The sequence below is a fragment of the Montipora foliosa genome, chromosome 2 (assembly GCF_036669935.1).
Source record: "Montipora foliosa isolate CH-2021 chromosome 2, ASM3666993v2, whole genome shotgun sequence".
Lineage (NCBI taxonomy): Eukaryota > Metazoa > Cnidaria > Anthozoa > Scleractinia > Acroporidae > Montipora > Montipora foliosa.
The window spans coordinates 14,516,406-14,528,905 of NC_090870.1; the positions used below are offsets into that span (position 1 = coordinate 14,516,406).

Consider the following 12,500-nt stretch of genomic DNA (forward strand, 5'->3'; position numbering starts at 1 on the left):
ACATCATAACAAAGAACAGATGACGGCAACTTGCAAAGAAACGAACAAGGAGCAGGGCTGGCGCAGTGACGAGAGCACTCGCCTTCCACCAATGTGGCTCGGGATCAATTCCCGGATTCTACTCCATATGTGGGTTGAGTTTGGTGGTTCTCTACTCTCCTCCGAGAGGTTTGTTTCCCGTGTACTCCGGTTTTCCCCTCTTCTCAAAAACCAACATTTGCAGGCGCGTAGCTCAGTTGACTAGTGCGCGGCTTTCGGAGCAAGGTGTCCCCAGTTCGATCCTCGGTTACTTGAACGTCTGTTTCCACTTTCCTCTGATCTGTGTAGCTATAGCTTTAAATATCCGTGAAACGGAGCACTGACTGAGGGAGGGGGGTAAAAGCCGCACCGTCGGCCTCCATTGATACCAGTTTCGTAACTGAAGGAACTACCGACGTTAAATAAATTGACTTGACTTGACTTGACTTTAAATGTGGAAAGCAAATTGTGCGTTAGGTCAAGGCATTATTCTCTCCCTTCTGCTGAATATGCATTGCATTGTTAGTTTAGTGAAAACCAGTTTGCTTTGCAATTTCGTCTGTTTGGTTTTCTTTCGTTTTCAGCGTTAAAATGGAGGTCTGTGAAGGGATTGGTCAAAGGGTCTATGCAAAGGGGAATACACCTAATGATATCAGCTTATAAACTGGATCATTGTATAATGCATTTCCAGTGTTTTGAATGACTTGGCCGTCTTGGTGTATGAGCTATTGTACCATGCTCTACAAATATCGCTAACTACACGCATCCGTTTTCTTGTGTTTACAAAATGAAGTAGGGAAGATTTATTCATAATTTGTGAGAGTTTTTAATAAAACAATTATTACAATTATTAAATTACTATCATCTCATATCCAACGCGCTTGTGGAATAATAGGCTATTCCCGAGTTCATGTCTGCCTCCTCTACAAAGCGAGTCTAAGTGCAAAGCTTTTGTGATGGTAATTAGGTCCACTTTACATACCAATGAAAACTAATTTTCATAAGAAAAACTTCGCACTGAGACTCGCTTTGAAGAGGAGGCAGACATGAACTCGGAAATGGCCTATTAAGAAGCATTCGATGAAGAGGCCATGACTCTTTCGGTCAACGGCAGAAAAACGACCTCCGACTGGTTCCGAATTTAAAGCAAAATCAAGCACGTTACATAAGCCAATAATTAATTCAGTGAAATCCCGCTATAACATACCTTGTCTGGCCTTTGCAGGAATTGCATTGCACCCGTGAGGCAGGTATGAACTCGGAATAGGCCTATTGTTAATTGTTTAAGCCCCGCTCTCCACTCTTCCAATTAAAGTTGGCAACATCTTTCAAGAAATCCGACAATGTTTTGATTGCCTGTGGAGACAGCCACGCCCATGTGGAAATTAAATTACAATACTGAACTTTCATTTTTAAAAATGAATTTATTTAGATGAAGTTGCCCCTGAATTGTCCAGTCAGTTAGAGCAAGGATTGAATCTTAGGGTAAGGATTGGATTATCAAATATAAAAATAAGGAAAATAAAGAGTATAACTTCAGTTCTTTTAGCCTGCGTTGCAAGCGCTAAAAGGGGAGGGAAAAGAGGGAGGACGGGCGAGTGCTGAAATGGAAGGGGTTATTTAGTGCTTGCTACGCAGGCTACAGTTCTCTAAACAACAAAAATCGGATGTTATGTGGGAGAGAGTAGGCAGCTAAGAAAAAATATTCCTGAATCTATATTACCCGTTGTGATAACTTCGTGATTAATCCAGAAAGTGTGTATTAACCTTCCAGGAATAAAACTGGTATTAATAATTATTTGTGGAGAAAATTGAAAATTTATCATCAGGTGCTAGCAGCTTTCACATAATAAGCCTCAACTTTGGTCATTTTTACGTTGCTCTCAGGATTAAAACGGAAAGTGTTCCCATTTGCCCGAACCGTGTCACGCATGACCGTCACCTGCGGCTATTTCGATTCTTTATTAATACTTCGACTTGTGGAGAAGAGCAGTTATTTCCCTGTGGAACTTCAGACATTTGCATTGAATCTTGAAAGATTTTCTTAAAATTCCCCCGAAAGCGACTGTGTCTTCCCCCATGTATCTAGACTTGGCGTTAAGGGATTTTACTTCATAAGACCTTGCACATGATTCCGATCATGCTAGTGCAGAAATATATTCAGGGCTGACGTTAAATCATGAAACACAAGGATTTCCATGTCAATCAAATAGCAGGCTACCATGTTTTGGCTGCTAACGGCTACAGACAATGCAAAAGATTTGAACCATTTGAAAAAGTTTTTAAAAATTAAAAAAAAAAGGAAAACGAGACGAATTTGAGTTTAAAGTGGTCTGCCACAGGTTCCCACTTAACAAATGTGGAATTTTTTTTTTTCCGACTACGGTGGCTGCATGTCAGGTCAAACCTTGTCCCTAGCCTGACATATGACAGGCTTATGGCAAAAAATTGTTAGCTGGCTTGCACCCACCCACCCATACACTCACAAAGGACAGCCACAACAATGAGAAATTCATCCCCTACTACTACACCCCGTTTAGATATTTGTAATTAGCCACTATCAAAAATACCATAATACTCTTTGTCTGTCCCTCCAAGATTTTACATAATTTTTGTTTCCTATGCTTATGCAAAGTTTTTGAGGGACAAAGAAAGAGTATTACGGTATTTTTCACATTGGCTAATAGATATATGTGAGGTCAAAGACTCACTAGTTTGAGAATGCAATGCGTGTGTACGCATATATAATAAGCTGCATTTATACACGCTGGATTTTTTAACAAGTAAGTAAATGACGTCACCTTTTCCTAGCTCCAACCTTCCAACGTTCAATCGGTCAGTTATGAACTTGAGTAAGCCCGAAACTTACACTCGAAGTGAATAGCCCCTGGATAAAAATCAAAGCTCAAAGTGTTTTCCAGTCAGGTGTTAAGCAAACACACTTTCAACATCTCAAAATCATGGTGGCAGTTCAAAAATCTTTGTTGTTTATCACTTTGAACTTTAATGGGTTTTGTTTGCCCTATGTAGTGCTAGGCCTCCGATGAGCTGGGCATATCGGATATCCGTTGTTTGAAATCTTGGCATGGCGATTTGTTTATCCATCAGTGTCCTTGTTAGTTCCGTTATATTACCTAGAGGTTGCATCTTCTACTGATAACAGTGGCATTTTGTAATTGAGATGCTTACCCTTGCAGAATTGAGGCGGAATTGAGCCTTTTGACTAAACGCATACATCCGCGTTGGCTGAAAATTAAGAAAAGGCTGGTCAGTGACCTACTTATTGTCATGAGGTAGAAATGCATAATGAAGTTAAGAGACCTGTGAGGAAATCTTGACAGAAATCCGGTAATCGGGCAGTCTCTGTTCCCTGTCACAAGATAATGTTTCTGCATGAAGTCAACCTCGTATAGAACAGGTTTCTCACGGATTACTAAAACTTGATTCCTCATTTCTTGGTCAGAATTCTAAAACAACTGGAAAAGAAGTAGTGACAGAACCTTTATACCAAGCTAAACCATCGTCAAAAATAAGGTAAGTAGAAAATGGTATGGGTGGCTGTACACAGGTTAGTTTTTTGGGGGGTAAAAGTTGTTTTTGTAGCATTTTATTGTTAAACAAGGAAAATGAAAACCGTCGTATTTGTTTGTTTAGCCTTCAAGTTAAGAAAAAATGTAGAGACATAAAGAGAGTTTGAGCGTTGGCTCAGATTTTTAATTTAAAAAACGTTACCTTTAGATGCCGTTAAATGCATAAGTAAGTTTGTTTTTCCTGAACGTCTACAACTATACATTTTAGACCTCATCAGAGCGAAAAACATGGCATTGTGGTATGGCACCCCACGTGGTCCGGTATTTCATTTAAAAATAACTGAAAAGGAATTTTCTTCCCCTAAGGTCTTGACTGGAGTTGCTCCCTTGATCTCCCTTAATGGAACTCTTATTTTTCCTTAATTTGACTGATTGAAAGAGCTCGACACATCTTAAAAGTTCAATTCGAGAATAAACTCCAAAGCCCTTGTGTGCGCTTGTGCAAACTGACTTTCGCTTGGGGTTTTTAATAATTGAAATTCTCAGGGAATCCTTATTCTCTGCTATGTCACTGCGTTCCGCCGCAGAGAAAACGTTTAAGTTCTAATCAGCAGAAAGGCAACAACACGTTGAAATAGGAAGGACACGACCAGTTGTGTTAATTGGTGACGAGAAAAAGCTAACATACAAGAAATAAAGTAGTGGCGGAGAAAAAACGAATTACATCACTGTAAACTACGAGACTAAACGTAAACAGCATACTAGGAAAAATTAAGCTCGGCAAGGTGCGAGCAGTAAAACTGGCTGTGTCGAGTGACTAACGCGAGAGGCGACAAGGCTTAAATACCGAGATGTGGCGTAAAATCCCTAGAGGATCAAACTGCAGCCATAAATGCAAATTCCGAACATAAACACATTTCTCTGCTATGTCACTGCGTTCCGCCGCGGAGAAAACGTTTAAGTTCTAATCAGCAGAAAGGCAACAACACGTTGAAATAGGAAGGACACGACCAGTTGTGTCGAGAAAAACAAAGAACGAGAGCGAGCGCCCGTAACTCAGAGACCTATGCGCGAAGTAGCAAGAAGCTGTCGTCGGAGATTTTCACGGCAATATAATTCCTTGGCAGAGTCAGATTTCCACCTGCCGTGGTTTTTAATGACGTGATCGGGAACTCCGCTATTAAGCGCAGCCGAAGCGCCCCCTATCCTAAGCGAGTGCAAACCTATACCCGACGTATCAACACCGATGGCCAGAAACTTAGCCAAAACGACTTCCCTCGCCCTGGTGTAAGACAAACTCGTACCGGAACGAAGGGAATAACCCTTGGAAGAGGAAAAACTAAGGTTTTGAAAGACAAACTCAACCGAATCAAGATTACGCTTAGCCAGCGCGGCGTAACGGAGCAGCATAGCGCAGGGGCATGTGGGGGTACCAGTACTAGCGATAACCAAAGTACACCCTTTACCCAATTGATCAACTTTGCTTTAGGAAACGTAGAGCTCAATATGATCTTGAAAGAAAGAACTGTCAGACCACCTAAGACGACTTAACTCGTCAAAGCGCAAAAAACCAGCAAAAGCAAGCAAACAAAAACAAACGTCCCTGATATCCCCGAGGGATGCTGAGGGCGTAGCAAATCTATTATCTAACGCGACCAAATGCTCAGGCAACATGGGTACCTAATTCAACTTAGACGGTTTCGAAGCAACGCGCTTACAACCTTCTAGAATAGCCATAAGAAAAGCTGATTTACAAGGATTCGAGACCCCGCAAGCATTATGAAAAAAGCTTATACTGTAGAACGCCTGCTGAATGGAGGAATATGAAGACCCTGATTGAACTAACGAAATTAAATACAAGGCTACGTGCTCCTCTTGAGCCGGGAAGTAAATAACCTCTGGGAAACCGCTAGCCCAAGATTTCCAACGATTGAAACAACCGTGCTAGGAGCCTTGCTCTGGGCAAGAACCGCTGGAATGTGCGTACGCAGGCTCTCCAAAGCCGGATGGTGAACGCGTGATACCCTGGAACTGGTAAACAAATAAAGGAAAAAATAAGGCATAAGAGAAATGAGGAAAAAATGGTAGACGTGGAATACCGATTGCAATTTATTAAACGTGGACAGCCAATAACGCGTACATCCTAAGTATAGGCAATCACAACAATATACAGACTAAAAAACAAAAACCCCTAAAATCCGTACAACGTTGCCAACAAAGGCCGTACGTTTACAAAAGATAAGCAAACACGCTCTAGAGCGACCGTCAATAAAGCACTAGCCTGTAAAAAACTATGAAAAAACGAACTGGAATGAACCGAAAAAGGACGCGCGCTATAAAGCGCTAATTATCGTACGTGAACCGCTATAAAGCGACAAGGGACACACACGAACCGCTATAAAGCGCTACACAGCGTAGGTGAACCGCTATAAAGCAACGAGAGCCGTCCGTGAACCGCTAAAAGCGCTACATGGAATAGCGCGAAAAGCTCTGCAATAAAGTACCAATGCTTGAATAACGGCTCTAAACACGCGAGCTGGCGTCCAAATAAATAACAAGTACAGGAGCGCGAAAACCGCAAGCGCTAAAAATCGTGGGGAACCCCAAGTGGGAATCGTCAAAAATACCTGACGGGACAGAAAATTCTATGATTCGGGAAACTGAATCCCGAGGGTGACCTAGAGGAAAGAGGTAAGGCCAAAAACTAGCAGAAGGCCATTTGGGGGCGATAAGCGTACGTGCGCGCGAGACGTTACCAAATGCGCTAACGTACGCGCGACAAGAAAGACTGGAGGAACCAAATAGTTGTTAACACCGCCCCAACTGGCACTAAAAGCGTCCACGCCTTCGCAACCGGGACACCAGAACTTAGAGTAAAAACGCTCGCACTTAGCGGAAAGAGAGGATGCGAAACGATCGACGTCAAAAGGACCAAAAATACTGCTAACATGTTGGAAGAAAATAGTGGAAACAGCCCAATCGTCATAATCAACAACGCGGCTGACCGAATCCGCGTAAGAGTTGAGTGAGCGTGGGATCCACTCAACTTCAAGTGAAATATCATGCGTGGCACAATAGGCGAAAATTTCGAGAGCTAAAGCATGCAAACGAAGGCTGTTGCTGCCCTTGGCGGAAATAGACACCGCGTTCTTACTAACCGTAAAGACCTTGACCACTTTGCCCGTAAGGGAAACCCGAAACGATTTCAGGCCGTAAAGAATGGCTAACAATTCCCTGGCGTTACTATCTAAACCGGACTCCAAAGAGGAAAACGCTTGAAAGAAAAGATCGAACTCCTCGCTATCAACGCGGAAGGCACACCCCCCGCAGGCGAAACTGCTGGCGTCGGAAAACACGAGTGTCACGGGAAGCGAATATCTGGTGAGAGACCTCCCATTGAGCCTGGCACAGTTAGAAAGCCAGAAATCAATTTCCTGAAGGCATTCGGAGAAAAACTGATAGGACCTAAAATCCAAAGGACAGTCCCACCCGCTGTGAAGTTAGACGAATGACTGGAGGAATCTGGACATAAGGGGTGCAATGTTGCCAAAACCCGGGGTGAGGGAAATAATTTGCCCTGTAACAGAGGCGACCGCGCGTGGGGTAACGGAGCGAGACCCAGATTTTAGTGATAGGAATGCCCTAAGCAACTTGACAATGCGGCGGTGAGGAATAAATATGCGGCCACGCGAAAGATCCCAGACAATGCCCAACCATTCTAAAACCTGGGTAGGAACCCAAATAGATTTCTCCTCATTGGCGACCACGCCCGCATTGGCCGAAAAATCATGGAGGCATCCGGCGCCGTCGTCTAAATACAAGACCAAGGGTATGCCCCGGGAGCGCCAATGCTTAACTAACGGCCTAAAAACCTTTGTGAACACGTAAGGCGCTGATGAGAGAACGAACGGGAGCACGTCGAAAACAAAAAACCTGGGCTCTACAGAGCTACCGAGGGGCTACTGAAAGCCTAAAAATGTTTGAGATTCCTCATGAATGCTTACGTGGTGATACCCAGACTTCATATTGAATTTAAACATATAACCTGGCGAGTGTACGTAATTAAGAAAAGTCCTATTATCCTCCATTTTAAACTTACCTTTGGGAATAAACTTATTGACGTGACGGAGGTCGAGAATAAGCCGGCACTTTCCCACAGAGCTAACGGATACCTTTAAAGGATTGACAACCGTGGGAGGCGTAAAAACTTCAATAACAGAACCCGCAAGAAGCAGATCAGAAATAGCACTGTCAACAAAACCGGCGTGATCTAAGGCAGACCTATTGTTACAGAAAAACGCTCTAGGAGGCCATGAAATAAAAGGAATGCGATAACCGAAACGGATTATATAAAGAACCCAAGGGGAGGAACCGATGCTAACCCAAAAATCAACCTTGCTCCTGAGCCTTTCCTTATAAACTATGGGCGCTGACCCATGCTTATACTCAAAACCACGAGAGGACAAACATTGTTCGTATTCAGAGTCAAAACAGTACTTATCTTGTGAGAGTAAGTCAGCAAACGCCTCTTCCACACGGGCGTTGACATCTCCCGCCGTCGAGCCAGAATGCGAAGCTGAATAGTGAACGCCTAGAGCGCCGGAAGCCTCCTGCTGTAAAGACGCCATAAACGAATTATCAGGAACGGTTAACGGCGCCTGTGGAACTAGCTGGCAGCTGGCTAGATGAGCAGCCGACGTGAAACCTTGCGAGACGGACCGGGCACTCCTTCCACCAGTGGCCTGAAGAACCGCAGTATCGACAAGGCCCTCGGGTGAATTCACGGTTAGTGGTGAAACTGTGTTGGTTTGTCGAAGAGGAAGCGAACGGCTGTGAAAATTGCCAAGAACGCTGGCTCCCGTTGAACTGCCTTGAGTAAGGGGAGAAGAAAGGTTGAGCTTGACGATTTCGGACCGCAAATCCCTCAACATTACGCTTCTTTCTTTGTCGAACTTGATCTCTCTGAGCCTGCCTCTCTGCAGCGCGAATTCTCTTGTCGTCGTCCTCGCTCAACGAGACGGGATTAGATTCGTAGTGTTTAACGGTCAACCAACCGGCCTCGGACGAATCTGCGATCCGTATCTTGCGGTTACGTTCCTGTAATAGCTCTACGGTTTCGTTAAGAACTGAAAACGCCTCAGACTCGGGAGGTAAATCGGCCAAATGATCCTTAAGTGAAATAAGCTTGGCTAACACTTGACCGTTAAATTTGAAATTACGTTCGTTGCCGGTGTGATTAAACTTGATCTCCGACTGTTCCTTCAAAGAATTAGAAGCAGAAAGGGCGGCTGAGGCAACCTCTTGCGATTTCTGTACCTCGGACGAGATAACTGATTTGTGAAGGGCGAGCTGACTAACAACGAAATTTTTGAAACTATCAAGATCTTGCTTTGTAACAGGCTCGTCTCCCATACTACAAAATTAAGCTCGAGAGGCGACAAGGCTTAAATACCGAGATGTGGCGTAAAATCCCTAGAGGATCAAACTGCAGCCATAAATGCAAATTCTGAACATAAACACATGTACCAGGGGCCCGTTTCTCGAAAGTCCCGAAAACCTTTCGGGCCCTAAAAGCCATTTGTGAAACTGCCAACCGCTTGTTTTGGAAAGCCGATCTTAACATGTTTTCAAGGTAACAAAAACAAATCTTACTGTAAGACTTGACGACTTAAACCCTCTCTGTTCTTGAGATACAGAGGAAATTGTGACACCCGAAAACGGCCCGTCAAGTTTCGGGACTTTCGAGAAACGGGCCCCTGGGTACCAGGAGCCCATCAGTGGGAACTTTCCCTTTTACTCTTGGATCGGGTGCTTTGACAGACTTAGTTATTTTTAGAACAGCTTTCCGGGGAAACAGCGTTTCCTTGTTAGGGTTAGCCGTGAAACGTCAAGAAAAGTTAACCGTTTGGGGTGAAAAGGACAAAAAAATAACCGGTACTCGCAAAAAAAACTAAAAGCATTAAAGCTTTTTTTTTTTTTTTGGAAAAGTGGAATATTGAGCATTTCTAAATATTTAGAGACTTTAGAGCACTCGACACCGTTTTACCTCCATTGCTCTTCTCTTTGACATTCCGTCCCGCTAAGCTTGTCTGACAAGACAAAACAAGACCCAAATTACCCCCAGCAAGAGAGGATGGAGTAAGAGAACGGATCCCCATGCCCCATCATAGTTTTTAAAATCCATTTTTGGTTTTGCAAAGCTATTTTAAAGGGGCTAGGTCACGCTGTTTTAGGTAATTTTGTTTAATTTTGTTAATTATGAGCTCTAAACGTCAAATTGACAGAGCAAGAGTCTTTCATTCGCAAAATCACGGCCACATAACAACTGAGAATGATTTTCCAGCTGTGTAATTGACATTTTGATATAGACTGATATAAATTTGAAAACAGGTGGGCCGACGTTTTTCAAATTTACCCAAATTCAATCCATTTCAATCCTCTCCAGTTTTGTCCATCCATGTCCCTTCTTGGCTTCCCTGTGTTTTGTTAGAATTCTTCTAAAATTTTTAACAGTTATTTTAATATTTTAGTTAATTCTATGACCATTCGATCAGTGCTGACGTTGCCTAAAATTGCGTGACCTAGCCCCTTTAAGTTCTCATTCCTAACGCCGCGCAAAAAAATTTCATTACGTCATTACGACTGGCCAATCGGGTGCCTCTCTAAAAATAGCTGTGTAGTTAAAATTAGATTTTAAAAAACTATCATTGGCCCATGTATGGGGGATCTGTTCTCTTATGTCATCCACTCTTGTCCCCATGTCGCATTCTGATCACCAATGACTTATTCTATTCAATATGTGTACTAAGACACTACTAACTAACACAGAGAACCCCAAAAAGCAAAAAAAAGAACTGTTTCATTTTCCACTAGGGACGTTTCTTTGTTTTTCATGAAAGTAAACTGTGACGAAAAAAAAATAACCGTTAGCCGTGAAAAGGCAAATTTTTTAAGCGTTAGCCGTGAAAGCTATCCTCTCATTGAGACCTTCACTTTATGGTGTTTTCGTGCAATTACAAAACTCTAGTCGAACCAATGAACCATGTGACATCCTTTGCTAAAGAGGAAGGGGATTATAATTAAGAGTGTTATTTTGACTAAAGGGAAAGACGGAGGGGGGAGGTGGGAAAGATTGGAATTGTAGATACAACGGGTATTGGAAGCTAGAAAAGCTGTTTTTTAACGTGAGTGTCTCACCAATTTTGCAAACTTTTTAGCTGTCTAGCTCGTGTGAGTGAACCAACCGGCTTAAATGAAAATAAGTGACTGCTACTGTGTACCCGTCGTTATACTAACTAACTTAAGGGTTCTTAGACTTTTAAATAATGTTTATCTACGCTATTTGAAATGGGTTCTAAGACTTAAATAATGTTTATCAGCGCAATTTTTAGGCCGTCTGCAGTCTGCAAATGTCAGACACCTGTTTAGTTACCCTAAACATCTACAACTATCTTTTGTGATAGACCTCATCAGAGCGAAAAACATGGCATTGTACTGATGACCTCACTGGTTTGCACAGTTTTTGTTGCTCATCCTCCTTGCACTCCCTTCAGCTCACTGGCTAGCTGGTGTGAATTAACTAACCAGCTTAGCTGAGAATAAATTGACTGCCACAGTGTAACTGTCGGTGACTTACTGTTCATAACATCATTGATGCCTCGGAGTGTTTTCGTTTTCCTCACAGTTCGCTTTACGACATGCCTCCTGAGACAGGGCCAGAATTGAGTGCCCCGGTAAGGATTGGATTTATGAAATATATATATATATATGTTATTTACCAGCCGGGAGGTCGGTATAGGGAAATACTGTGGCCGAGGTCTCGAGTACGGCCCGGGTCCGCAGGCCGAGGGTCGTACTCGAGACCGAGGGCACAGTTTTTACCTATACGGACCGAACTTGGCCGGTTTATAATGGTTTTTTTTTTAATGCTTCGATTCTATTTTTATAGGGCAGGGGAAAGTGTTAGAAATAGCTGAGAAAGTCTTAATTTTATTTTATACGTATCGATACGTATGGACCTGCTATACCCACCCACCAACCCAAATACTCAAAAAGGACAGTCACAACACTGGGAATTGCTACTACTACGCCCCGTGTAGATATTTGCATGTGATTTGTATCAAATTAGGCCACTATCAAAAATACCATGATACTCATTGTTTGTTCCTCCAAAATTTTGCACACGCTTTGTTTCCAGTTTCTCCTTTGACCATTGTAAGTCCCCAGATAAAATGAAAGCAATGCTTATGGAAAATTTTGGAGGGACAAACAAAGAGTACTGTGGTATTTTTGGTACTGGCTAATAAATATTTGTGAGACGGGGCATGCGGTTTATAGTCCTTACTCGAGAAGACTTGGAAGTCTAACTTTTTTCAGATGAAATTACAAAGGGAGCAGTTTCTCCTCAGTTATTTTAAGATCCAGAGTTTTGATCTGGCTCGGGTTGGTACCCTTGACCTCCCGCGTTGCAGCTTGATGCTGGAGCGGGCTGAGCCTCTGGTGTGCAGTCTGTTGGTTCTTGGTTTTCTCTAAGCCCTTGACGTCATCCTTGCCCTCTACTACGTATTCATATGAAAGACAGGTTTATTTGACCTGCGGAATGAAACAGTTTAAGATAGAAGCTCTGTTTTATCACAGATTTCCAAAACTTTGTTCCGATGACGTTTAAACACTGATTAAGTGCAATACCTTTGCTGTTAGTAAAGTGCTACTTTGACCAAAAATTCATTTTCTGCGTCTTCTACTGTTAACAGTGATATTTTGTAAATGAGATGCTTACCCCTGCGGAATTGAGCCTTTTGACTAAAAGCATACATCCGCATCGGCTGAAACTTAGAAAAGGCTGGTCAGTGACCTACTTGTTTTCATGAGGTAGATATGCATAATGAAGTTAAGAGACCTGTGAGGAAAGCTTGACTAAGGGCCTCCAGAGACTAGGGATTTAGTTGTCAA

The 12,500-nt window shown here is 42.8% G+C and overlaps 1 protein-coding gene across 1 annotated transcript in view; it reads left to right on the forward strand.

Moving 5' to 3' along the window:
* Positions 1–12,500, forward strand: part of LOC137992512 (uncharacterized) — a 106,061-nt gene that overhangs the window by 61,046 nt on the left and 32,515 nt on the right. Inside the window, exons 6-8 of the mRNA XM_068837882.1 lie at positions 1,451–1,503; positions 3,482–3,552; positions 11,233–11,281. Coding sequence (XP_068693983.1) covers positions 1,451–1,503; positions 3,482–3,552; positions 11,233–11,281 — 173 coding nt within the window. The remainder of the gene's footprint in view (positions 1–1,450; positions 1,504–3,481; positions 3,553–11,232; positions 11,282–12,500) is intronic.